Source organism: Hylobates moloch, unplaced genomic scaffold, assembly GCF_009828535.3.
Source record: "Hylobates moloch isolate HMO894 unplaced genomic scaffold, HMol_V3 SCAFFOLD_4, whole genome shotgun sequence".
Taxonomy (NCBI): domain Eukaryota; kingdom Metazoa; phylum Chordata; class Mammalia; order Primates; family Hylobatidae; genus Hylobates; species Hylobates moloch.
Window position 1 is genome coordinate 31616534 of NW_026652279.1, and position 25743 is coordinate 31642276.

The 25743-nt window shown below is 42.1% G+C and overlaps 2 protein-coding genes and 2 long non-coding RNA genes across 12 annotated transcripts in view; 2 read left to right on the forward strand and 2 right to left on the reverse strand.

Moving 5' to 3' along the window:
- Positions 1-284: 284 nt before the first annotated feature.
- Positions 285-22194, forward strand: CCDC174 (coiled-coil domain containing 174). The gene is made up of 11 exons (XM_032149797.2): positions 285-479; positions 3057-3161; positions 4162-4262; positions 7493-7551; positions 10163-10340; positions 13677-13772; positions 15482-15624; positions 16100-16194; positions 16722-16854; positions 18604-18756; positions 19564-22194. Exons 1-11 carry the CDS (start codon positions 438-440, stop codon positions 19860-19862), a joined length of 1404 nt encoding a protein of 467 aa, XP_032005688.1. The 5' UTR covers positions 285-437; the 3' UTR covers positions 19863-22194.
- LOC131383221 (uncharacterized) lies at positions 7303-20314 on the reverse strand. Of its 2 annotated transcripts, none has more exons than XR_009213072.1 (3): positions 20186-20314; positions 18997-19471; positions 7303-7411 (listed from the first exon to the last, which is right to left on the reverse strand). It is a non-coding gene; the product is annotated as an uncharacterized LOC131383221 (long non-coding RNA). The 2 variants fall into 2 exon arrangements; XR_009213073.1 differs by lacking the exon at positions 7303-7411 and adding an exon at positions 16135-16270.
- LOC131383222 (uncharacterized) lies at positions 20788-23664 on the reverse strand. Its single transcript, XR_009213074.1, has 3 exons — positions 23519-23664; positions 23017-23077; positions 20788-20914 (listed from the first exon to the last, which is right to left on the reverse strand). It is a non-coding gene; the product is annotated as an uncharacterized LOC131383222 (long non-coding RNA).
- Positions 23665-23676: 12 nt separating this feature from the next.
- Positions 23677-25743, forward strand: part of CUNH3orf20 (chromosome unknown C3orf20 homolog) — an 85380-nt gene continuing 83313 nt past the window's right edge. For all 8 annotated transcript variants that reach the window (XM_032149798.2, XM_032149799.2, XM_058437306.1 and 5 more), the window contains exon 1: positions 23677-23928. Coding sequence is in view for 1 of the 8 variants with exons in the window: in XM_058437310.1 (XP_058293293.1) it covers positions 23920-23928 (9 nt within the window). In the remaining 7 variants the exon portion in view is untranslated. The remainder of the gene's footprint in view (positions 23929-25743) is intronic.

The following is a 25743-nucleotide window of genomic DNA, read 5'->3' on the forward strand; positions in this document are numbered from 1 at the left end:
CTTCCGATCCTCCCAATCCACCTTTCCCGAGACGCTCGAGTTCACTCACTCAACCGTCAGTTCCCCAAGATGGCGTTATCTTTGTTCCCGACGCCACATCCGCCCCACCCAATATGGCGTCTATCACAATCAAAAGCTTTATTCCGCCCTTCTCAAGATGGCGCCCACACCAATCTTCGTTACCTTCCGCCCTCAAGATGACCTTAGCAGTTAGCGTCAACCTTCGCACTCTCTGACCTTTCCAAAATGATGGCGAACGGTATACGCACCACACTCTGACCTTCTCAAGATGGCGTTGAGCTGACAAACTCGCGCCGCAAACTCACGCAAACTCAGTGTCGCCGTCGAAGACACTTCCGGTTGCGGCGGAGGTAGGCTTACGAGGCCTGTGTAGGGTAGGAAGGGTCTTTCCTGGGCCAGGACACTCTGGCACGACCATGGACCGTAGGAAAAAGCCTTTGGACGTCACGGCCTCCTCGGTGAGTGAGGGTATGAGGTAACTCCACGGGCTCCGGGTTCACCCTCTCTCCATCAGACAAGAATGTCGACCTAGCTTGTTTCTTCACTCGGGGACCCACAGACCTGACCTCTCCCCTCAAACAGGAACCCCCGAACTGGATTTTCTTCTCTGGCGGGAATCCGGTTCAGTTTTCTTACAGAACCCTGAACAGGGCTACTCACCTCTGACATGCGCCCGGACCAGAACCCTCGGACACGTATCTGAACCTGGTGTCCCGTGGGTCAGGAATCTCCCTACCTCCCCTCTGCCCTGCCCACAAGGACCTGCACCTCGTCAGCCTTCTCCCTTACAGTCGGGAGGAACCCTAGCTTCTTTTTGCTATGCAGACATATCCTCTTCCTGGTTTCTCCTCCATCCAGGGACCCGCAAAGTCCTCCCAGAACTTTAGAGTGTGACATATTCTGCAGGACCCGAAAGTGCCCAGCGTACCCTCCCTGGAACTAAACACTTCTTAATACAGCCATAGGGAGCTGTGAGGTCTGAAAGGATGTAAGCAGTTTTATTAAATCAGCTACTCTAGAAAGAAAACTTGTTGTAAGTACACATTTTGTGCCAGCACTTTATATGCACTATCTCATTGAATCCTCCCAATGGCTTTAGGAGGTAGGTGCTATTAATATCTCCGTTTTATAGATGATGAAATTGAGGCCTAGAAAGATGAAGTAGCTTTCCCCAACTTACAGACAGAAATCTTAGTGATAGCCGGGCGTGGTGGCTCACGCCTGTAATCCCAGCACTTTGGGAGGCCGAGGCGGGCAGATCACCTGAGGTCGGGAGTTTGAGACCAGCCTGACCAACATGGAGAAACCCCGTCTCTACTAAAAATAAAAAAATTAGCCGGGCATGGTGGCGCACACCTGTAATCCCAGCTACTCGGGAGGCTGAGGCAGGAGAATCGCTTGAACCGGGGAGGCGGAGGTTGCGGTGAGCCGAGATCGTGCAGTTGATCGTGCAATAACCTGGGCAACAAGAGCGAAACTCCGTCTAGGGGGCGGGGGGCAGTGGGGGAAGAAATCTTAGTGATAGACCCTTGCTCACTCAGTCTAGTTGACTCCAAAGCTGCTGCCTTTTCATCATCAGAGCAAATTGCCCAACCTTTGATTTAATCTTGAATTTACTTCAAAGTATTAGGACACAAAGTGAGTATGAAGGAAAACATATAGGTGTCCCAATATTTGAGTACTAGTTATTATTGGTAACTAGTATTGGTTAAAATTGGTACTAGTTATTATGTTCGTTTGAAGATCAGGAACCAAAAAGCTATAAATGTTAAAGCCAACCTATACTGACAGGTTAGCAATAATTGTAATAAGAATGCTATTTGAGAATTTACAATTTTTTGAGCATCTTTTAAAGTTAAAGGCAATTGTAGACTAGGAAGATATGTGGCTGGAAAATTTGGTGTGGTTAAGTAAGCTTAAAAGAAAAAGTCGAAGTTTTTCATTTGTTTTTAAGAATTTACAGTATTAGGGTCTGCAGTGAAACTGCCCTTTGCATTATTAAATGGTTACCTTTTAAATCGATTTCTTCCAAAATGGAAATTGAACTCAGCCATTTTTATTTTCCTTAACAAATAAAGTGATTTTTTAAGTATCTGATGATTAAGTCATTGGTTAAGTATCTGATTTACAAATGCCCGTCCATAAAAGCAGCTTTACCTGGACCCATATAAGCAGCTGTACCTGGACCCTTAAAAAGGAAACTGTTGTTATATCCTTTTTTGCAGAGTAGGCAGGGGTGACTAATGTAGCTGAGGGAAAGGTACTAATATTCACCCAACTGCCCCACTCCCTATGCCTTGGCCTTCTTTCCTGTTCTTGAACCGTGTGATTCAGCCAAGCTTACGGTTTTTGAAATTGATTAAGTCAAATGTGGAGCTGTTAAAATTCACCCAGTCTATTTTATTTCTAGCTGTTGAAATAATGTGTCTTTAAAGGCTCTGCTCTAAGCTTTCTCTGATCACTGTGCTCAGAAGGAAATGCTCCCTTATCTGAACTTATGTGCTACTTTGTTCCACTCTAGAGTCATTTGTTACATTTTGCTGGTATTATAAATTACTTTCCTTGTTACATTGTAGGCTCTTTGAGGCAGAGAGTATGTCTAATTCATGTTTATGTTCTGCTCTTCAGTGTTATTTCTACAGCATTTCCCTGTAGAAATAAGTTGTGATGATTAAATGAGTGCAGTGCTAGTCAGAGAGAAGGTGCTTAATAATGCAAGTTTAATCTGAAACTAAAAGATGCAGACTTCATTAGTTGATTTTGCTTTATCACTTTCTCCTTGCCTAAGGAAAGCCTCGAGTGTTGAAAGTTAGAGTAAAAATGCATTTGCAGCAGAGGTAGAATGAAACATGACTTAGCTTAATTTGTGTACTGGATTCTACATTTAAACATTTAGTTATTTAAACATTTAGTTTTTTAGCCATATTTGTCCATTTAGCGGAACTTGAAATATTCCTTTGGAAATTATAATAATTTAGCAATCCAGTCACCTGCAAGAATTTAATATTTTTGTTTACTTACTGCTTTTATTCTAGTTGGTAGATCTTAAGGCTGAACTCTTCCGAAAGCAAGAAGAATTCAAACAAGAAAAACTTCTAAAAGATTCTGGAGTTTTTGGAAAACCGAAAACAACTAACAAGGTAAAAAATAAGATCTAATTATCTCCATGGGTTCCAAACATGGGAGAATTATACCATATTTAAGTGTTTTAAAATTGTCAGTGGTATCCGTACACATAAATGTTAAGGAAAAATCTCTGTCTTGTATTTAACATCTGCATGAAATGTTATTAAAATAGAAATTAGTAAGATTAGGTAAAAGTACATAGTAATGTGCTAATTCTTTAGCACTTCTTTTGGAAAAACGTGAATTGTTTACATTTCATAAGCAGATGGAAGGTTATCTGGTTCTATAGGTGTTAGGTATCCAAATAGAGATAAACAATTAGATAATATAGGAATATAGCAGAAAATATGAGGGTGTATAAGAGCTGTGAATGATTTTTCCAGTTTTATAGGTAATAGTGTCTACTATTTGTATTACTAATTCTCTGTAATATGTACATTTTCATTAGTCTTGATTTAGGTTGTAATCATTCAGGAGATAAAAGATAGTAGGAAGTGATTCTGCACTCAAGAAGCGATATAGGCTGGGCGTGGTTCCCACGCCTCTAATCCCATCACTTTGGAAGGCCGAGGTAGGCAGATCACTTGACCCCAGGAGTTCGAGACCTGCCTGAGCAACATGGCAAAACCCTGTCTCTACAAAAAAAAATTAGTTGGGCATGGTGGTGCGCACCTGTATTCCCAGCTACTTGGGAAGCTGAGGTGGGAGGATCACTTGAGCCCAGGATGATGAGGCTGCAGTGAGCCGAGATCACACCACCACACTCCAGCCTGGGTGACAGAGTGAGATCCTGTCTCAAAAAAAAAAAAAAAAGTTATTTATATAATTGAGGGCTCTTTTTTTAGCTCCTGCTTGCCATGTATAGTCAGTATCTTTGTAGGACACAGCTTATCTAGTTATCTCCATTGATTCATAAGAGCTCATGATCTCCTTTGTTTTTTTTTTCCTGATGCACAAGTTGAGATTTTTTGGCAATCATGTGGTTCTGTTTTGTCTTCTAAAATTATTCTCCAGAAACCAAGTATCTGGAGCAAACAGAATGTAGGCGTTTCAAATCGAGCTGAGAAGGATGCTGAACAGAAGATTGAAGAACAGAAGACTTTAGACAAAGCAAGGTAAAGTTATAAGCTCTGGTAAATATAGTTAGCTTTGAGGCTACCCAGGCAGAGAAATGGAAGTTCAAATTTTGTCCTTTTTGATTTACAAATTTTATTTTTAACATCCTTCTAGCCCAATGCTCTAAGTACTCTAAAAATAATATAATTTGCAGATATATCTGTAGTCTTATAAAAAGGTAAGACATAGTCACAGTTTGTAAGATGAAACATTCCTGCTTTCAGCCTTTGTTAGACACTAAGATGATCAATACATTTTTAAGAAGTTTCCCCATGGTGTGGGCTAGGCGGGATGACATTAGAATTTAGAAACCCTAAATTTTTCCCCCACCCTTTTATTTTGAAAAACTTCAAGGGTACATAGAACATTCTGATATTCTTCACCTAAATTTCCCAGTTTATATCTTGTCACATGTGCTTTCTCTGTCTCTCTCTCTTACACACACACGTGTGTGTAGAGAGACTTTGTTAAGCTTCATACTTTCCCTCTAAATCGTTCAGCATAGATCTTCTGAGAACAAGGACATTTTCCTACATAACCACAATAATGCTATCATACCCAAGAAATTTAACACTGATAAATTAGTATTATCTATTTTGTGGTCCATATTCAGATTTCACCAGTTGTCCTAGTACAATTATGTACTTTATAGATTTAAAAAAAAATCTGGGATTCAAAGATTACACATTGTTTGTAGTTGTGAAATCTGTTTAGTCTTCTTTAATCTAGAACAGTTCCCTTGCCTTTTGGTTGTCTGTTATGCCATTAACGTTTTTAAAGGGTCCAGGCCAGTTATTTCTGCAGTGTACCACAACCAATTAGAGTCATATGAAATGCTTTTGGTAAGAATACTATGTAGGCAGTGGTGTGTCCTTCTCATTGAATCACATCAGGAGGCTCATGAGGTCAGTTTGAGTCATTATTGGTGGTGATAGGTTTGATTACTTGGTTAAGGTATGTATGCTTGGTTTCACCACTGTAAAGGTGCCTCCCCAATTTGTAATTAATAATAATCTAAAGTGGGAAATTTGGACACTGTGTGAATATCCTCTTCACCAACTTGTTTCCATGCAATGATTTGTTATCACTGATGAGTCTTGATAGTTATCAGTTATCACATTGCTGGTTTCAGAATGATGATTTTTCTAATTCTGTCATTCCATCTTTATTATTTTTCTAAAGAAAAGACAGCATCACCCTCAGAATCCCAAGTTTTAATGTTTGGCATGACTGCTACATGTGCTTTTGGATACATGGAATAATAAAATTCTGTGGTCGCAAACAGTAGTTGCCAAGGTTGCTCAGCAATCTTGGGTCTGAAGATAAAAGGCAGAATATTAGTCCATTTGGGGACTTTTTCTTAGCATTTGACCTGTCCCCAACAGACCTCAGGCTTTACTTAAAGATATGATCAGTTTTGAGACATTTCCCACTCTTGGACATATTCTCAGAATTTTAATTTTGTCTGAAGTTACCATGATCTTTTATTATTTTGCTCTGTGTATCAAGAGTTTTTCTTGGCACTTTGCTTTTTCTATGCAGTAACTTTTATGAAGCACTTTGGTTTTGCTGTGTTGTGGCAGTCAAGACATCTGCAGGATGTCTGTCTCCCTCCAGAGCTCAGAACACACAAGCACAGTCCCAGGCTTTTTTGAGGTAGAAGGCCTTGGGCAAGTTAGTTCTCCATTAAGACTCTTTCTTTATCTATGAGGTGAGGTGTTTAATATTTAGGTTATGAAGTCCTTCAGGGAATTAAAGGAGATACATAGTGTCTGGCACTTAGAGGTTGCAGGCAATGTCCCTGCTCTCATGCTCTGAATTCCATCTTTCTCACTCAACAGAAGAAATTGTTCTTTAAAGTCACTAGTGACATCCTCATCCACTAAATCTAGCGGCCATTTGCCTGACACCTTCCTTGATCTCGATTATCTATTTGTAGACTGTTCCTGATCCCTGAAAACTGTTCCTACACTGCACCAAGTTTCATATCCTTTCTCATGTGCTCTTGTCCCTGCCTGTCTCTATCTATATTTTGCACCATTCTCTATTTTGCTCAGCGCCCTCTGCTCTACTGGTCTGTCTTTCTTGAAAATGTGAAGCTCATTCTCACTTAATCTTTCCTTTTTCTGACCCACCTCCCCTGCCCCCAGATCCTCCTGTGGTTGGCTGCTTCTTGCTGTGCAAGCCGTGGCTCAGTTGTCAGGTTCAGAGAGGTTTCCCCTGACTGCCCTCTGTCAGTCAGTGTCCTGCCCACTCACTCTAACCTGACGCTTGTTGCTTTGTGTTTTGTTTGACTTTTAAATTTTTTCTAGTTTTCTTTTCATTAAAACAGTAAGATCCTCTGATGACCAGCTAGTTACATTAAGAGCCCTCCAAAATAGGGGTCTTAGAAGCCTGATTTGAGTGAGCCGGTCCACCATGCACTGCATTACTGCATGTCAAGGGGCCTCTCTGCTGGCATGCGTCTGTTCCCTTCACAGCTCTTCTCACAGTCTCAGGTCCTCTCTTTCATTGCTTTATTTATTGTCCTTCTCCATCTCTAGAATGGGAACTCCCAGGAAGCTGGGACTTTTTCTTGTTCCTGTGAGTCCTCAGTGCCTAAAACAGTGCTTGGCAGGTAGGAGTTATGCAATAAGTACTTGGTGAATCGATGTGTAAAATAAAAGAGGAGTGTTTCTGACATTGTGATTAAGAGTGATCATTCACAAGAGAACTCGCAGATGACCTCTTTGGGGCTTCTTTTTACCATCATTAAGTATTTCCAGAAGAAAGAATTGCTCACCCTCTCATGGTCTGTACCACTGAAAAATACACGTCATCAGAATTACTGTGAGCAGAGAGGCTGCTTTGTTGGAATGTTGATATTTGTTTTAAGTTGGCAGTTAAATTAAGTTGTTGGATTCTTAAGTCAGTTGATCCACTTATTCATTCACCAAATATTGATTGAGAACCTACTGTGTGCCAAGTGTTATTTTAGGCCCTGGGACCAAGTAATAAATAAGAGGACACAAGCCATGCAGTCACGGAGCTTCTGTTTTCCTTGGCAGAGCAGACTTGGGGCAGGGTGGTCTGAGGGTCTCCTCAGGATGGTGTGGTCTGTGCTGATTGTGGTTGTCTTGACATGCTGGGCCTCGTGGGCAGATGGTACCTGTAAGGCAGGGAGTGTGGGGGCAACCAGGATGAACAGTTATAAGACCATTTCTGATACTTGTATTTTTTTTTCTCCTAGGGAAAAATTGGAAGAAAAAGCCAAATTATATGAAAAAATGACTAAAGGAGACTTTATAGGTAAATAAAATTTTTTATTTCTACTTCATTTTCTGTAATGCATACAGCCCTTTGATATTACATTACTTGTTAAAATAACTGTAGGGGTAGAGAGAAAATTTAGACGTCAAAATTTTACTTTCTGTGGCTGCACAGAGACAAGAAAATCAGCAATAATTTACCAATTGTCTGGTGGGTGCCTGGCAGCATGTTAGGTGCCTGGAAGGGACAAACAAGTACTGGAAGCCAGATCCTCTCCCTCTGCCCTCAAGGCAGGGTCATCTGGTGGAGGAAAATGACACAGAACAAAGCAAAGTTAGGGAACAAGGTCTGAGTAGGCCACGATTAGCTACAATTACAGCTGTGCTAAAACAGGGTGGGTTGGGTTGGGTGGAATTTTGGTTCTGTCAGGTGCTAGAGTTATGTTTCTTGTTTCCCTATTTTCCCTTTATTTTCTATTTTTTTTTCTGTGTTGTGCTTTAAATCTGTTTGGGTGTAGTGGCTTATGCTTGTAATTCCAGCACTTTGGGAGGCCAAGGCAGGCAGATCACCTGATGCCAGGAGTTTGAGACCAGCCCAGGCAACATAGTGAGACTCTGTCTCTACAAAAAGTAATTTAAAAATTAGCTGGACATGGTGCTTCATGCCTATAGTGCCATTACTTAGGAGCCTGAGGCTTGAGCTCAGGAGTTTGAGGTTATAGTGAGCTGTTGATCATGCCACTGCATCCTGGGTGCAGTGAGCTATGATCCAGCCTGGGTGACAGAGTGTGACCCTGTCTCTAAAAAAAAAAAAAAAAAACCCTTTTCTCATACCCCCCAGAAAAAACCCAATCCATAATTAGACAACAGTAGAAGAGATTTTATGAGGCAGTACCTATTTCATTCCCAAAAGGCAGAGAAAGTGAATATGTAATCAGGGAAGTCTCTTGAGAGAAGTTGGGCTTAGCTTTGACAAGCTGGAGAAAGGGATCCTGCAGGGGTAGATTGGTAAGCAGACCAGCCGAGGAGGGCAGGGCCAGAGGTCAACAGAGTCACCTAGCCTAGCATGGCTGGGGCCCAGGTACAGTAGGAGAGAGGCCAGGCTGGTCCTAGGTCCCTGGCCGCTTCTTCCCAGATAGCAGGGGCACTTTCGTTGTATAGCAGGAGCCCAGCACAGGAAGGTCAGACACTCAACAAAGCTAGGTACTGTGGGAGAGATTTTGCCTTCTTCCTGAAGGGGCAGCAGGATGGCCGCCTACCAGGAGGCCTCACTAGCCTATGGCCTTATAACTCAGACTGCATTTCCTCTCCATTTCAGGTATTTTGTGGTTTTTAAAAGTAAGTTTATTTTAGGCTAGGCGTGGTGGCTCACGCCTGTAATCCCAGCACTTTGGGAGGTCGAGGCGGGTGGATCACAAGGTCAGGAGTTTGAGACTAGCCCGGCCAACATGGCGAAACCCCATCTCTACTAAAAATACAAAAATTTGCCGGGCATGATGGCAGGTGCCTGTAGTCCCAGCTACTCGGACGCTGAGGCAGGAGAATCACTTGAACCCAGGAGGCAGAGGTTGTAGTGAGCCAAGGTAGTGCCACTGCACTCTAGCCTGGGTGACAGAGTGAGACTCAGTCTCAAAAAAAAAAAAAAAAAAAAGTTTATTTTATTAAAGTCTTTTCTCTTTTGATTCAAACTTTACTTATATTGTTAATATAGAAATCAGGTCCAAAGGAGTGTGAGTGTAGAGACCTGATTTTGTCAAAGCCAGCAAGCCCACCTCCTGATAGATATGTCAGACCTGCAAGTTTGGGCAAGTTATATTTTGGAGCCTCAGTTTCTCTTCACCTTAAGGTGGGGAAAACACCACCCCTGGTAATAGGGAGCCTAATGTCGGTTCAATATAGCTTAATCTCTGTCATCAGAGAAAAAGACTCAAATGACTGTGTCCTAAATCCAGCATTGTGAAACTTTAGGTGTACATTATTTATGCTACATGAGCTATCCTGGGTTAAATTAGGTAAGTCACAGATTGTTTAACTTTCAGTGTGTGTTTTAGCTCCTCAAGCGGACCATAAGCCCTGCAGGCAGAGAGTGTCTTGCATATCTGTATATGCCCTGCAGGGCCTGGCTCCATGCCTTGCCTGGAATTGGTGTTCATTGGCTTGACAAGAACTCAGATGACTTCTTTTACCTGTATTATGACCTTTAAAACACATATCACAGCAGTATAAGCAGGGTTAGTGATCCAGCCCACATGATGAGACAGATATATAACGCCTAAAGCAAGAAGTTCTACTGTCCTGATCTGATGACATGGAAAATACAGTTTTGCTTCTGTATGATGTAATTGGTTGGATGAGTTGCATAAAATCAGACTTGTGTTATCTTAAAATGACATTCTAAGATAGTTTTGCTCACTCAGGTAGTGTATTGATGAGGCGACAGAAAACTTTAGGCTTTTTCAAGATTTTTTTGTGTAGTATATGTCAGTTCCCAAGGTAGCTGTGTGTCTTTGTAAACGTTTGGGGAGTGGAGGCATTGGCTGATGAGCTGTCAGGGGTGATGGGGCCACCAGGCAATGAATGTGACTGCTTCTTGTCAGTTCCATGTGTGATTTTCCTTTTTGATGTCTGAAAAACTGATTTTTATGTCCTAGATGAAGAAGTGGAGGATATGTACCTTGTGGATTTCACGCAGAAGATCATAGACAAGCGCAAAGAAATGGAGGCATCTGGTGCCCATAGAGATTCTCAAAAGGCAGGAGAAAGGGACGACGATGAGGAAAACCTTCCTGAGGGAGAGATCCCTCCTCCCCAAGACCCCAGTGAAGAATGGTTGGTAACATCATGGATTAGCTCAGAGGAACATCCTCAGACTTGCGCTGACATTTTGGGAGTGATTTTGTTGGGTTGTTATCAAGCCATTTCTCTTTATTCTTCCTGGGTGTTCTTTTGAGACTTCCCTTTAAGTTAGGTTGGAGTAGGTTATTATAGTTGTAAAAACAGTAGCTCAAATGAAGACATAATTACAATAATTACATATAATTACAAATACTGACTGGGCTTCTGCTGTGTGCCCAGCCCTGTGCCAGGCTCAAGGAGACCCAGTGCCTGGCAGACTTGGCTTGCCTGGCTCACTAACATGAAACAGTGCAGGCAGAGCGCCTTCCTTTTGTACCTGTGCTGCTGCCTTACCCATGTTCTCGTTCTGACATGGTGGAGAGCTGTCATCTAGGAGAAGGAAGCTGGCAGAGGTGGCACAGTGTGTTTTACTCCGCCTGTGACATTGTTTGGCACTGTGGTGTGGACTCGTGGGCCTTAGACGGTTCCAGCTGCACCTTTTACTGGCTGTATGATCTTAATCAGGTTCCTCAGTCTTTGAGGCTCAGGATCTTCCGTTATAAAATAGAGATTATAATGCCTCATTCCCATGGCCCTTTGCTTTAACCCCCCGCTTCAATAAGTAAGTGTTCTGGGCTACACAAGAAAGTGCAGCCTGTGGAGTATAAGCAGGCATTTTGTAAACCTTTATTATTGACATTTTCCTGAATTTTGCCTATATGTAGATGAATGATAGAAGAACCAAACTCGTCTTTTCCTTAAAGAGACTTTGTATCAATAAGTAAAGAGACCAGAATGGGAATTCTGTTACAATGATTTTTTTCTACCTAAGATATTATTGTTTGGAAACTGTTCAGCAGTGCTTGAAATTGCTGAGAGCTGTACCGATGCTCTGACAATTTCCTGGGAACCCATCCTCTTGCCTTTGGGATCCTTCTTATCCTCCTTTCAAGGCTCAAATATCCTCCTCATGGTGGGCATTTGTTAGCAACTGCTCAGGACTCTTTGCAGCAGGCGTTGATCTTTTGTCAGCCTTTGGCCCTGTGAGCAGTCATTGATGAGATGAAGAGAGCAGTCCCAGCTACTGTGGATGGCAGAGAAACTGCATCTTCATTCTGCTGAGGGTGTCCATGTTGGTTTAGAAATAACATTCTCATTGGGATAAAACAGGTGTCTTCTTACCTACTTTCTTAAAAACTTACATCTAAATAGTTTGATACCATTTGGAGCAGGCGTCAGCCTGCAAGCTATAAGGAACCAAAACAGAAGAACATACAGTCTCTTCTTTTGGTGCCTTTCTTCATCCTTTCTTTCTTTTCTTTTCTTTTCTTTTCTTTTCTTTTCTTTTCTTTTCTTTCTATTTGTTTTTGAGGCAGGGTCTCCACACTCGGTCACCCAGGTGAGAGTGCAGTGACATGATCATGGCTCATCGTAGCCTCGACCTCCTGGGCTGAAGCAATCCTCCTGCCTCAGTTTTAAATTTTTTCTGTAGAAACAAGGTCTCACTATGTTGCCTAGGCTCTTCTTGAACTCCTGGGCTCGGGCAGTCCTCCTGCCTGGGCCTCCCAAAGTGCTGGGATTACAGGCGTGAGCCACCATGCCTGGCCTATCATTTCTAATGTCTAAGTGATTGCTCCCTCCTCTGAAGTCAGGTAGCACTTAATATACTTCCTGCTCTTCGGGTATTACCTTTTATTTATTATTGACACATACTAGGCCTCATTATCAGAAAAAGATTTTAGCAAACTTTTGGTAGTCTTTACGTACCCAGTGTTGTTAATAAGCGTTTCATGGGTGTGTGCCTTAACTTCCCCAGACCCTTGGAAGATGGCATGGCTGTTAGCCCTCTTGTATTACTCTCCTTGCCTGAGGAAAGCTTTGTGTGCCTGCAGGGGTTTGCTCAGTGAGTGATTGCTGATTAGATGGAGCCGTGGCTGACTACTGTCTTGCCACTTCTATTTAATGGGATCTGTATGTTTTGGAGGCCTTCTCCGGAAACAGAATGGTCTATGATTGCTTTTCATAGCAGAAATCTCATCTCCTTTGAAAGGTCTAATGTCTTTTTAAAAAATTTTGCTTATTAATGCCTGTGTGATTACAAGCAATTTGCCAGTGATTCGAAGAGTTTGGAGGGCAATTGAAGGTGTCACATGCCACCATATGGTGAAGGAAGACGCTCTGCAAGCAGTTCTGACACATTTTTTTGTTTTGAAATTAAGCTCCAGAATTGTAATTGCTTGTAAAATCCTTTTGATAGTTAAATTCCAGGTGGTAGAAAATCTTTCCATAAAGATACTGTAAATAATTACACAGACCATCTGGCTAGATGGTTTTCTACCCCCATCCATTTGGGGGGAAAAAAGAGGAAGAAAGAAACTGCTTGCTGCAGTTGGAGGTTTTATTTCTTGTGATAATCAACTTCAGTACTAGAGTAAACACTCAGTTTTTAAATCACAACTAACAATTGAAATCAGCATTGCTTGAGAGGAAAAAAAATTGCTAACAAAAGCAAAGCCACATACCTGCTGAATCTGACCTTGAATTGGTCTGCCAGCCAGTACTTATTGGACCTTACTGTGTATTTGGTACCCTGCTAAAGGCTCTAGGAGATTCTCTGCCCATAATTTAAAAAGTAAAATATCTGTTGCGTCATAATACAAATGAGATGTTTTTCATGAAAATCTGCCCATATTTTCTATTGTAGGAAGTCAGAATATTTCACTTTGCCTTGCTATCTGCCTGGCTTAGCTGTCTGACCACTGTCTAGTTTGAGCAAAGATGAGGAGAGAGGTATGGTGTTTGGCTTCCTCCTAATTAAGAAGAGTCCAACTCTGAAAAATACTGTGCATTTCTTACATTACGAGATTGCTAATACATTGGGTAGAATTATACCAATTAGAGGAAATAAGAGAAAGAATAAAAAGTCAGACTTGAAGACTGTGAGGAAATGAGCAAGTTAAGAATCTCAGGCACAAGGCAAAGTTATTAAGATACTGATAAAATGTCTGGAATTTTCTCAACTAGATTAAAGTAAGTTCGTAGATGCTGCAGCAAAATTCTATGTGGGTGATTTATCTGTGAAATCAAAGACATAAATGATCAAAATTACTGTTAACAGTTTCTAAAACTAATATTTAGTAAGGGGCACAATGAGCTTATTGTGTGTCAGCTTTAAAAAGCATATTCCTATCAGTGGTAGTGGTCTCTGAGGTTGAGGGCTTTTCTTGGTAGTGAGGCCTATCTTCCCCCTTTACTGTTCACCTACTCCCTGGCTTAGGGGCTTGTACATGTGTACAAGTCCTTCTTCACATCTTTTTGCTTTCATTTCAGGGTGGATTATGTGGACTCTTTGGGGCGTTCCCGGCGCTGTATGAGAAAGGATTTGCCAGATCTGCTGGAGATGGATAAAAATCTTCAGGGGAGACTGTAAGTGTGTGTGGTATGCAGAGCTCTGCCAAGGTCTGAAATGCAGCCACCAGGATTGTTTTGTGAGGGGAGGCTGTTTTATAATTAATGATCTCTGTTGCTCCAGTAAGGAGATATTGATTGATTGATTGATTGATTGAAGCACTTTTTAGTGGTTAGCATGCACGTACACACATAATCCACACTTGGGGAACAACCTGACTGGTAGATGTGTAGAGCTGTCTCTTTCACTTGGAAAGATGTCTGACTACAGAGTAACAGAATAAGCCCAAACCAAACCAGCAAACCAGCCTTTGTGGAGAAAAGTGGTTTGAGAATATACACTTGATTATCCCACAAACAAGTGGCTCCAGGGAGAGAACTTAATTCACTTTTTCTTTATGTATCGTTGCATTTTTGAAGTAAGGGCCTTATAACTAGATTTTTCAGCAGGGCCTAAGACCTAAGAGATAACTCTAAAACTTAAGACCTAAGAGGTAACTCTAAAACATAAGACCTAAGAGATAACTCTGAAACATCCAGGGGAATAAATTCCTCTTACCACAGGAACTTTTATGTGGAAAGTGTTGGGAGAAACTCCACCTTGTCCAAGTCCTGCAGGTTCGGGCATCCAGCAGGTAGCCTTTGGCTTGTCATAAGAAAGGGAAAATGGAGGCCGGGCGCCGTGGCTCACGCCTGTAATCCCAGCACTTTGGGAGGCCAAGGTGGGCGGATCACAAGGTCAGGAGATCGAGATCATCCTGGCAACACAGTGAAACCCCGTCTCTACTAAAAATACAAAAAAAAAAAAAAAAAAATTAGCCGGGCGTGGTGGTGGCCGCCTGTAGTCCCACCTACTGAGGAGGCTGAGGCAGGAGAATGGCGTGAACCCAGGAGGCGGAGCCTGCAGTGAGCCAAGATGACGCCACTGCACTCCAGCCTGAGCTACAGAGCGAGACTCCGTCTCAAAAAAAAAAAAAAAAAAGAAAGGGAGAATGGAAACCTTGAGCCTCTCAGGGCCCGGCCGTCTGCAAGGACAGGAAACACCACTCAGGCCACAGTGTTAAGCAGTTTTCATGTCCCTGGATGAGAGACCATCCACAGGAGGAGACCCAGAGTTCCTCTTCCCTGCCTGGGCCACCTCCCATCTGGTCAGCCCCGGACCTGGGTGGAAGGAAAGTTTTTTGTCTTGAGTGCTCAGGCAAGATTCCGTCATGCTAACGTAACAAGTCTGGTGCTTGAGTAAGAAGGGTGAAGGCTGGCCGGGCGCAGTGGCTCACTCCTGTAATCCCAGCACTTTGAGAGGCCAAGGCAGGCGGATCACCTGAGATCAGGAGTTCAAAACCAGCCTAGCCAACGTGGTGAAACCCTGTCTCTACTAAAAACACAAAAATTAGCCAGATGTGGTTGTGGGTGCCTATAATCCCAGCTACTTGGGAGGCTGAGGCAGGAGAATCTCTTTAACCTGGGAAGCGGAGGTTGCAGTGAGCCAAGATCGTGCCACTGCACTCCAGCCTGGGCGACAGAGGAAGACTAGTCTCAAAAAAAAAAAAAAAAAAAGGCGAAGGCTGTTTTATTGATTTTCCAGCAGTCTTGTGGGTCAAAAGCCTCTGTAGTTCCCTGTTTTCTTTATCAAATAGTGTTACTTATCCATGATGCAACTGACAGTACTTAAACACTGATATCTCAATCCTTATCTGAAGATAGTTTTTGCTCTGTTTTCCTGCTAGTTTTATTAGTCCTGCTAATGAAAAAACCCTATTATCTGAAGATATGAGAAAAGAACTTCAGCGCCAACAATGGGAGGAAGAAGAAAGAGAGGCCCTGAAGAGGCCCATGGGGCCCGTACATTATGAAGACATTCGGGAAAATGGTATGACTATTTTCTTGCAGCTTTGCAAATCTTATTTTTAATCTTAAACTGATGGCAAACATAAAGGGAAGTATTCATAAAGCAATAGCTTTTACATGGAAATTAAAGATCCTGCTTTGGAAATAGAAAATATCTCCTTTGTTCACTTAATAGCCTTAAAATACTCACATTGGGAATATCTTCCTGACAGAGGGTCTGGTAATCCAAGGGATTGTTCTCCGAGAGAAGTGGAGACAGCCCATGGCTGAAAGCAAATGAACCCTTGTTATGCTTCCCTTGGCAAACAGGACGAAAACTTGGTCTAACTTTTGTGTTTCTTTGGTTTTTTGTTTCTTCACTTAGCTGTTTTCTTTTTCTTTTTAAAATTTGTGCCAAATATCACTGTGTTTCTTTTTGCTTTGGTAGGAAATGTGGCTTGAGTGTAGTTGAATGATCAGGACAGTCTAATCTTTTGGGTAATTTGTACTTCTTTCAGAGGCCCGGCAACTTGGCGTTGGGTATTTTGCTTTTGCCCGAGACAAAGAGTTGAGAAACAAGCAGATGAAAACCTTAGAGATGCTGCGTGAACAGGTACAGATAAATCCCAAGTGACTGTGAGGAAAGATGTGAGCGCTTGGTTTCTTGCTGGACCATACTGCAGAAAAACCTAGTAAATTAGTTAGAAATTAAAATTGATATTCAGAATTGCATAAAGGTATTTGCCATACTATTTTTGTGTTTCAGATTTTATAACTGCTCACAAGTAACCTGTGTAACTTTGATGTTTTAAATCTGGTGCCAAATGTGGTACTTTTGGAGTGGCTTGGATGGGAAAATAGAATACTTAAGGGATTAAGGTGTAGTACGGAATGGGTTGGTTTTCTTGAGTGTTAAGGCTTGCAAGACGCTCTGTGAACTCTTATGAAACTTTGTAAGACATCAGAGGGTTCGTACAAGAGTACTTCATAGGGCTTCATTGTAAGGATCTCAAGGATAGCTTCTTAGAGGTGGCCTGAAGATCAATTAACTAGTCTATTTTTAGAAGAAAATTTCATCTTTTTGAACAGGAATATTGCAAATTTGTTTTCAAGCAAATAATTTTCTGATTTTCTGTTCAGACAACAGATCAGAGAACAAAACGAGAAAACATAAAGGAAAAGCGAAAGGCTATCTTAGAGGCAAGACTTGCCAAACTTCGACAAAAAAAGATGAAAAAATCAAAAGAAGGTGGAGCAGAAGAAGAAAATAGAGGTATATTATGGCTATGTTGCTGAACTTCAAAAGGGAAAATTTTATTTCCATTGATGTCTTGCTAATAGGGCTGGCAATGTGAAAATTAGCCATTTAATTTTATATTTAAGGAAACAGTATACCTTTGAGGTACTGGCAGGAGCAATTTTTATAACCAAGGTGATGCAGAATGACATTCAATATTTTTAGGCTATAGATGAGGATATGAAGCAACAATACATTGTGTTGCATCTTAGAATGGCGTAGTCTTGTAATTGAGACTTAGTAAAGAAATATTTTGAGATAAAGTTTAGTTTTGCATATATATGTTTTAGACTTAAATTTTTTGCTATTGGTTACTTTATATATATTTAAAGAAATTTATATTCATAAAGTTACATAGTAAAATAATATAGAAATACAGATATCGACAGCTTGCCAAAGCTTACCAAAGAACTGTGCTCCAGAAGTTGGTGATGTGGAACTTGGAGCATGGTTCCCCTTGGAAACACTATTAAATGCTATGTCAGAATAGCTTATTGCATGAGTTGTGGTAGTGTAGGCTAAATTGCCATCAATCTAGAGACTCCTACATAGAATGGCTCAAATAAAATAGAGATCTGTTTCTCTACTTAACAGCTTGGAGGTAGGTGGGTGAGTGGGTATCCAGGGCAGGTGAGTAGCTCTGCCCTGGATGGTCATCTAGTCCCAGGCTTCCTCCAGTCTTGCTGTTTCTGCCATTTCCTAGAGTATTTTTCTCTTCTGCACAGTCAAAGCTTGCTCCCCTGCTCACCTGTTCATGATCCAGCCTAGGGGTAGGCAGGGAGACTGGGAAGGGGAGCTACCTTCCTTTTTAGAGATGTGAGTGGGAAGTTACATACAACCTATGCATTTACATCCCGCTGGCCAGAGCTCAGTCCTGTGGGCCACACCTCACTATAGGAGAAGCTGGGAAATGGCCTCTCCAGCAAGGTGGCCACATGCTCAGCTGAAACCTGGGGGCATTCTGTTACTCAAAGGAAAAGGGGGAGTGTGGGTATGAAGGGACCTACGGCTCTCCAGCTCTCACAAAGCTTATGTGAAGCCATGGGCCATTTCCTAACGTCTGAACAAAACAGACCAGAAACATTTAGGAATTTGAAAACCATCTGTTCAGTTTCAGATAAATGCTCACTCTATAACATGTTAAGCCGTGCATATTGTTTCTCTAATTTTGCTCCATCTCCTGAACATGTGTCATGTCCAGAAAATGTGAAGTGCCACCACAGTGTTTTTTAAAAATCCATTTTTCTTTTACATTTTAAAAATGTGACCAAAATTGAGCAGTCTACACCAGACCCCAGCTCTTCATCCCCTTGGCTCTGCTTGCTTCGCCTGAGATTGTGATGTTGGTTGAGTGATTTGGGGATTTCTGTTCCTGCAATTGCCAGTTTGGAGAAGCAGAGTGGCATAGTGAGGGGCACAGAGACTAAAATCCATCCAGCCCAGCCCAGGACTCCAGCCCGTATCACTTTCTACCTGTGTACCATTTCTGAGCTTAATTTTCCCCCTCTATAAAATGGGGATAATATGGAAATACTGAATTTATTAGGATTGTTAAAAGAATTAAATGACCTGTTGTATACAAAAGACTTAATCCACTGCCTGGGACATGTTAGGTACTTCATAAATACTGATGGTTACTTTAATTTCAGGATAAGCATGTTCTGTATTTTTTAAAATAGCTTTAGGCTTTATTATAACAGTGTCTTATTCTCTTACAAAAAATAGATGGAGATGTTATTGGGCCTTTGCCACCGGAGCCAGAGGCTCTGCCAACTCCACGTCCTGCTGCCCAGAGTAGCAAAGTAGAAGTCATTGTCCAGGAGAGGAAGGACACCAAGCCCGGAGTGCCACACATCCGGGAGTGGGACCGCGGAAAAGGTAAGGGAGGTGGGCTCTGAGGTGTAAGAACTCTCCAGTGAATGGAAAATGGTTTTTTTTCCAGAAGCACTTGGGGTAAGTTTTAACTTCGTGCTGCCTTGTGTGGTTTTACAGCTTTGGAATGCCATTTCACAGGACCTGCCTTTAAAGTATTATGAAAGTTTGGTGTTCTCATGTGCTCTGTTTTTAGCAGGCTCTTTTATGTTCAGTTGAAAATGGTCTACATGCCAGTGTACTAACCTGGATTCACACATGCTTCCGTTGAGGAATTTCCCTGGGCATTTTTTCTGTAAATTCTCCAGAGTGTCCACAGCAGCCTCTCTTTGGAAGACTATGGTTTATGCCTCTTTGAAAAAGATCATTTCAGTAGAACATTAGCCCATGCTGTCTGAGCTGATAAGATCCAAAGCTAAAGTAAGAGAAATGCAAGAGCCACTGTTAGAAATAGAGGTGAAATACCAGACAAGGTTGGACAGGTCCCTTTTGTGTCTTCCAAAACTCAATAAAAGACAAAATTTATATTTTGGTATGAAATACCTACAATGTCATGTCAAGCAGATAATTTGTCTGTATTTCTCTTTTTCTGTATTTCCCCATCTAGAGGTAGTCACTCCTTTTTCTTAGCCTGGTCTTTTATACTCGTTGTAGGTATTACTTATACCTTGTGATATAGTTTTGCTGTTGCCATTCTTATTCTTTGGATAATTTGTGGTGGCTTTTAAGAAATATATGAAACAATTAGATAATAGTAACAATAAATTCAACTGATTCGTTAATCAGTTCTAATAACTTTCTTATTTTTACCAGAATTTTCCTTTGGATACTGGTCGAAGAGGCAGTCAGATCTCCGGGCTCAGAGAGATCCTGAGTTTGCCCCACCGTCAGATTACTTTGTGGGTCAGAAGAGAACTGGTTTTTCCAGCAACCAGGCATGGAGCAGGCCTGGGCCAGCACAGAGTGACCTAGGGCAGTGCCCTGACCAGAGCCACGGACCTAGCCCTGAACATACGTCACCCACTCCTGCCCCCGACAACCCACCACAAGCCCCCACGGTTACTTTTAAAACTCTGGATGACATGATTTCCTATTACAAACAAGTGACATGATCTTTCAAAGCACGCTGACTTGGGTTTGTACTTTGACAGTGCCTTTCTCTCCCAGAGAGGGAGAAATAACTTCAGGAACTGAATTGTACCTTTGTCCTGTCCTTTCCCTAGGAGGCACAGACTTCAGGTTGGATTTGTCAGCAAGGAGGAAAGTTATGGAAATTTTGGCCACTTGGCTGTTCATTTTATTCTAAGTGGGATAGGGACATACCTACCAGGATTTACATGTGAACTGTGATAGAATAGAAGTATTTATTCTGTAAAATTTGACACTGAGATGTGCTTATAACCCTATCTGTTTCATATCTACTCCCACAACTTACTCATATTTAAGGGTTCTTTTCCATTCCTTTTGCAAATACTAGCATGCAGGTGTCTTTATTCCAAGGGTTCAGCTTCCAGATCAGCCGATGGACCATAGGTCAGGAGGAATTTCTCCCTGTCAAGCAGTGGCAAACTGCATGGGAGGCAAAATGCTCTGTTCTCCAAGACGACCCGGAAGTAATCACATAGGAAATGATAAGGAAGACCAGGAGGAGCTCTTCATAGTCCAGAAAGGTAGAAGTGGGAGTCGTTTACTTACTTTTACTGTCATACCGTGCTATTACCTACACTCCTGTGTGCAGTGGGCATTCAGTAAATGTGTGTTGAAGGACTAGGACGTACGTGGAGGCCGCTGGACCTGGTCAGAGACTGATGCACCTTAGTGGCAATGGTTAGAGCTTTTCAGCGCATCCCACCTCCCTGTCGCCCCCATGCTTGGCTTCCTCACATTCAGGAGCCTGACTTGGATCAGACTTGGGGCTGCACAGTGGAGCAGGTGGGTTCCCATGTCATTAGTAATAAGGAGAGGGTTGGGGGTGGGCAGGGCTCCAGAAAGTCAGCAGGGTGCCTGGGCACCCACCCCATCCTCTACCTACCACACCTCAGAGGGTTCCTACAGCTGCAGACAAGCAGTTGAGAGTTGATGACCAGGCCCATAGGGCTCCCACAGCTGGTTCCCAGGCCAGTGAGTGCTGTGAGAATGTGGTAGCACAAGTCCTTGATGTTCTCTGAAGAGTGGGAAGGAGAGAGTGAGTGAAGTAGCCTGTCCCCTGCGGATCCTCTGCGATGGCATTGTCTCTGTTCCCGCAGTGCTGCAGTGTGGAAGGGAGTGCCCCATCCTCATTACAGATAACACACTGGAGTGTGGAGGGGTCGATGACTTGTGCAGGGTCATATGGTACCTAAGGGGCAGATCTCAGACTTAAACACAATTGAGGTCTAACCCCTAGACAGTCTTCGTAGTGCCTTCTGCTCTCAGTCTTGTTGCCCTAGTATCAAGCAATCTTAGACAAACATCCTGAATTCTTACAAACTTACCTCTAAACTCCGAGGATAAAGTTGCCAGTCCTATTAATGGTCAGCCTAATCATTCTGTCAGCCTAATCGGGTAATTGCTTTTTTTTAATAAATACACATAAAAACCAACTAACCCAGCTGCCTTTTTTGCAGAAATTGACAAGCTAATCTTAAAATTCACATGGAAATGCAAGGAACACAGAATAGTCAAAACAATCTAGAGAAAAAACAAAGAGGACTCACACTTCCTGATTTCAAGACTGACCACAAAGCTACAATAATCTACACAGTGTGGTAGCAGCATAAGAATAGACACATAGATCAGTGGAATAGAAGCGAGAGTCCAGAAATAAAACATATATATGTGGTCAGTTGATTTTTGACAGTGGTGCCAGGACCATCCAGTGGGGAAAGAACAGTCTTTTCAACAAATGGTTCTGGGACAAGTGAATATTACATGCAAAAGAATGGGTTTGGACTTCTGCCTCACACCACATACAAAAAATCAACTCACAATGAATCAAAGACCTAAATGTAAGAGCTAAAACTACAAAACCTACTGAAACAGCTTGTAGGATAAAGAGGGAGGAGACAAAAAGAAAAATTGGAATACTAAAAAGAAAAATAGAATTATTAGACATGCTAGAATCATAGGAAAAATAGAAAAAAGAAAGGGTAGAAAACAGCTGGGCGTGGTGGCTCACGCCTGTAATCCCAGCACTTTGAGAGGCCAAAGCAGGCAGATCACGAGGTCAGGAGATCGAGACGATCCTGGCTAACATGGTGAAACCCGGTCTCTACTAAAAATACAAAAAATTAGCCGGGCATGGTGGCAGGCACCTGTAGTTCCAGCTACTTGGGGGGCTGAGGCAGGAGAATGGCATGAACCCAGGAGGCGGAGCTTTCAGTGAGCCAAAATGGCACCACTGCACCCTAGCCTGGGCGACAAGAGCAAGACTGCGTCTCAAAAAAAAAAAAAAAAAAAAATGAATAGACAAAGAAAGATGGAAAGAGGATGTGTGTGTAACGCAGAGCAGAAGGACTCGAGGCTGACTGTGGAGTAGAAAGGAGAAGGGAGACAGGGCCAAGGCAGGCAGCAGGAAGAGCTGTAGGTGTGGGAGCCAGCATCACAAAGGTTCCATCCCACGTGACCACATCTATGCCTGCAGCATCCGGGTGGATGGCGAAGCAGTTGTGCTCGTTGGCTCATGGTCACTGTTATCTAATAACTGTGAGTCACATTTCCTCTGGGATTTCAAAAACTAAATAAACCTATTTATAATCCCTTCTTAACAGTATAATTTAGTTCGGTGTTTTGTGAGCCCTTTTCTGTTTCAGATCCAGTTCTTTGAGTATTGACAGACCATCACAGTCTTACTGTGTGACATGGGCCTGTCTTGTACCAGTGTATCCAGCAGATGGCATTAGAATTCTTAGATGTCAGCTCCATACTCAAAACAGCACCCTCCAACAGAAATAAAAAATAAACCTGTGGCGCATGCCTGTAATCCCAGCTACTTGGGAGGCTGAGGCAGGAGAATCACTTGAACCCGGGAGGCAGAGGTGGCAGTGAGCTGAGATCGCGCCATTGCACTCCAGCCTGGGCAACAAGAGCGAAACTCCGTCTCAAAATAAAAAAAAATAAACCCAGAGTGTCATTTTCAATTTTCTAGCAACCATATTTAAAAAGTGAAATTATAATATATTTTATTTAACTCAGCATATCCAAAATATTTCAACATGTACTCAATATGTGCAAATTATTAGTGAGATCTAAAATTATTCTTTTTCACGCTAAGAATTCAAAACTCACTGTGTATCCGGTTGTAGCATATCTCAATTTGGATGCTAATGTTTCACCAGGAATACTTGATCTGTATTTAGATTTTGTAAAATATGCAGTTGAAAAACACAAATTCATATCCAAGTTGTTCCAAAGATACTTAAACATAGTGAAGTTTTTCAATAACTGAACTGAACGTCAAGTTTGAAAAAATAAAACCCAGTTCCTTAGTCATGCTAACCTTATTTCAGATGCTCAAAGGGCCCATGCATCTAGTGCTGCTGTCCTGGACAGAGCAGCTCTAAGTGATCTGCGTTTACACGCTTTATGGTCTGACTATACATAATCCTCCCATTAGTAACTAAAGTATTGGCCAATAAATTTCTCCCAGGCGTACGTTAAACATTCACAATACTCTGTGGCCATGTTTAACTTGGGAGCAAGTAGTGGCAAAACCTCCTATACAAAAACGTGACCACACCTCATTCATGCCTTTGTAGAGCTAGGCAAAATGCTTTAGATCAAAAATTACCTTGAATTATTTACTTTCGTTGTAATCTCTCCTCTAGGCCTTTGTGTGTTTTGATAGAGTTTGTTTGAATTGGCTCAATAAATCATTTTGTTTGCTGCAGAATTCCCAAAGAACATTCAGATCCATATACATGAGATTCCTGCTGCGTTTAGCCATACATTTGCCAGACTTGTGAGGTCGTTTATTCTCTGTGAAAGCTCAAGTGCAGCCCACAGGGAGGTTTTCAGCTGACCTTGTTGTGACATACAGATGAGGTAGTAGAGTTTAGAATTTGGAACGGGGATGGGTACTGGTCTTTACAGTTAACACAACCTGGAGTAGCCCATGCCATACTGTGTCCTTTTAAGTCAGTAAATTGAACTAAGTCGGTTATTTGGCAAGCAGTTCCTGTAAAAAACTACATGGCTAAGGTGAGTGATGATCATTGAAAGGAATTCATTGACCCACTGAAAAGATGAGAGTAGATGAAACTACCACAGTCATCCTGCCTACCCCTGTTAGCTGGCTGGGTGAGGTGTTTTGTCCCGGTGGGCTGTGTACATTATCTTCATGTTTAACGTGTGTGTACTGGGGGCGAGAGGCCAGGGATGGTGTGATTGGTGTAGGTCATTGTCTAGGAAAACCAGAAAATCCAATGTTCAAAGGAAGTAAGGTGTTGTAGTGAAAACCTGTCACCCTGGCCTATTGATGTTCTGTTATGGTGTTTCTTAGTAAATTCCAGGCTGCATCTATATAGTCACTCATAGTAAGTGTGCTTTTGTCCGGTGGTAGGAGTGGCCAGAAATATCACATCTGTTCCACCCTCAATTGAAACAGCTTCTTTCTCCACTGTATTTCTTTTGTTTTATTTATTTATTTATTTATTTATTTATTTATTTATTTATTTATTTTTTATTTATTTATTTATTTATTTATTTATTTATTTATTTATTTATTTATTTATTTTTGGAGATGGAGTCTCACTCTGCTGCCCAGGCTGGAGTGCAGTGGCTCACTGCAACCTCCACTCCCCACGTTCAAGTGATTCTCCTGCCTCAGCCTCCCAAGTAGCTGGGATTACAGGCATGCACCACCATGTCTGGCTAATTTTTGTATTTTTAGTAGAAATGGAGTTTCACCCATGTTGACCAGGCTGGTCTCGAACTCCTGACCTCAGATGATCTACCAGCCTCATCCTCCCAAAGTGCTGGGATTACGGGTGTGAGCCACTGCACCTGGCCCTCCACTACATTTCTAATTGCCACATTCTCCCTAACTCTGAAAGCTCACATGCTTGGTAACAGTTTGGCCAGGTTTTAAGCATTTTCTGTGGGGTGTACTGCATTCCTTCCCCCTCACCCTTGCCTTTTTTTTTTTTTTTTTTTTTTGGTCATTATTCCCTGAGGTTGAACAGAGTCCACCTCCCTGCACCCCACCCCACACCACCCTCTCCACGCACAGCCATAGTTGTTCAGGGTTTTTGAAAACCAAAAAATACAAGAGTGGGCCTTGCTCCCAGCCCAGGTCTCCCAGGTTGCAAGTGAGTCTGATAACTGTGCCACTGTCTTTGCTGGGAACCCAGGTTTTATTGCTTTTCCAAAAATAATCACCTTTTCCTTAAAAAGAAAAGGCTTTGTATCTCTGTGTCCAACTTATGATCTGTACAGGTTTCCATGGAATGTGTAATCAGTGTATACACACCATTTGGTTCTTCTTTCTTTAACATTTCTAAAACTGAGCCTCCTAGTTATTTTTAATTGTTGCCTAATAGTTCATCAGCTTAATGTACATCATTATTTCACTATAGGGAATGAAGTGGCTATAAGCATCTTTTAGTATGGTTTAACAAACGTCGATCTTTATACAGATACCTTCCCTGACACTCCTCCCCCCATTTTGAAACTGTCCCCTGGGGTGCCACTTTCGTAAGCAGGATAACTGGGTCAAAGAGATGGTCGATTTTATGTTTCTTGATGGGTCTTCTCAGGAGACCCATCACAGTAAGGACCCTTTGATACCGCAGTGAATCTCCTTGAGAATCCACTCCAGGATGGCCACCATGAGATTCCAGTGTCACATTAACATTGGCTTCCCATGAAGTTAAGCTCAATCTTACGTGCAGTGGCCCTGACCCTGCTCACGTTAAGATCCACTTCTCTCTATCAGAGCCCTTCTTTCCTTTTCTGTGCCAAGCATCTGTCCAGAATGCTGTTTTATATGCTTAACAGTACAGAGAACAGCATCTA

Excerpts from the sequence above, each read along its gene's own strand:
- CCDC174 (XM_032149797.2), top strand. The coding sequence starts at position 438 with ATGGACCGTAGGAAAAAGCCTTTGGACGTCACGGCCTCCTCG. Across the intron at positions 3,162-4,161 it reads AACCGAAAACAACTAACAAG|AAACCAAGTATCTGGAGCAA; the intron begins GTAAAAAATAAG and ends ATTATTCTCCAG. Across the intron at positions 15,625-16,099 it reads TGAAGACATTCGGGAAAATG|AGGCCCGGCAACTTGGCGTT; the intron begins GTATGACTATTT and ends TACTTCTTTCAG.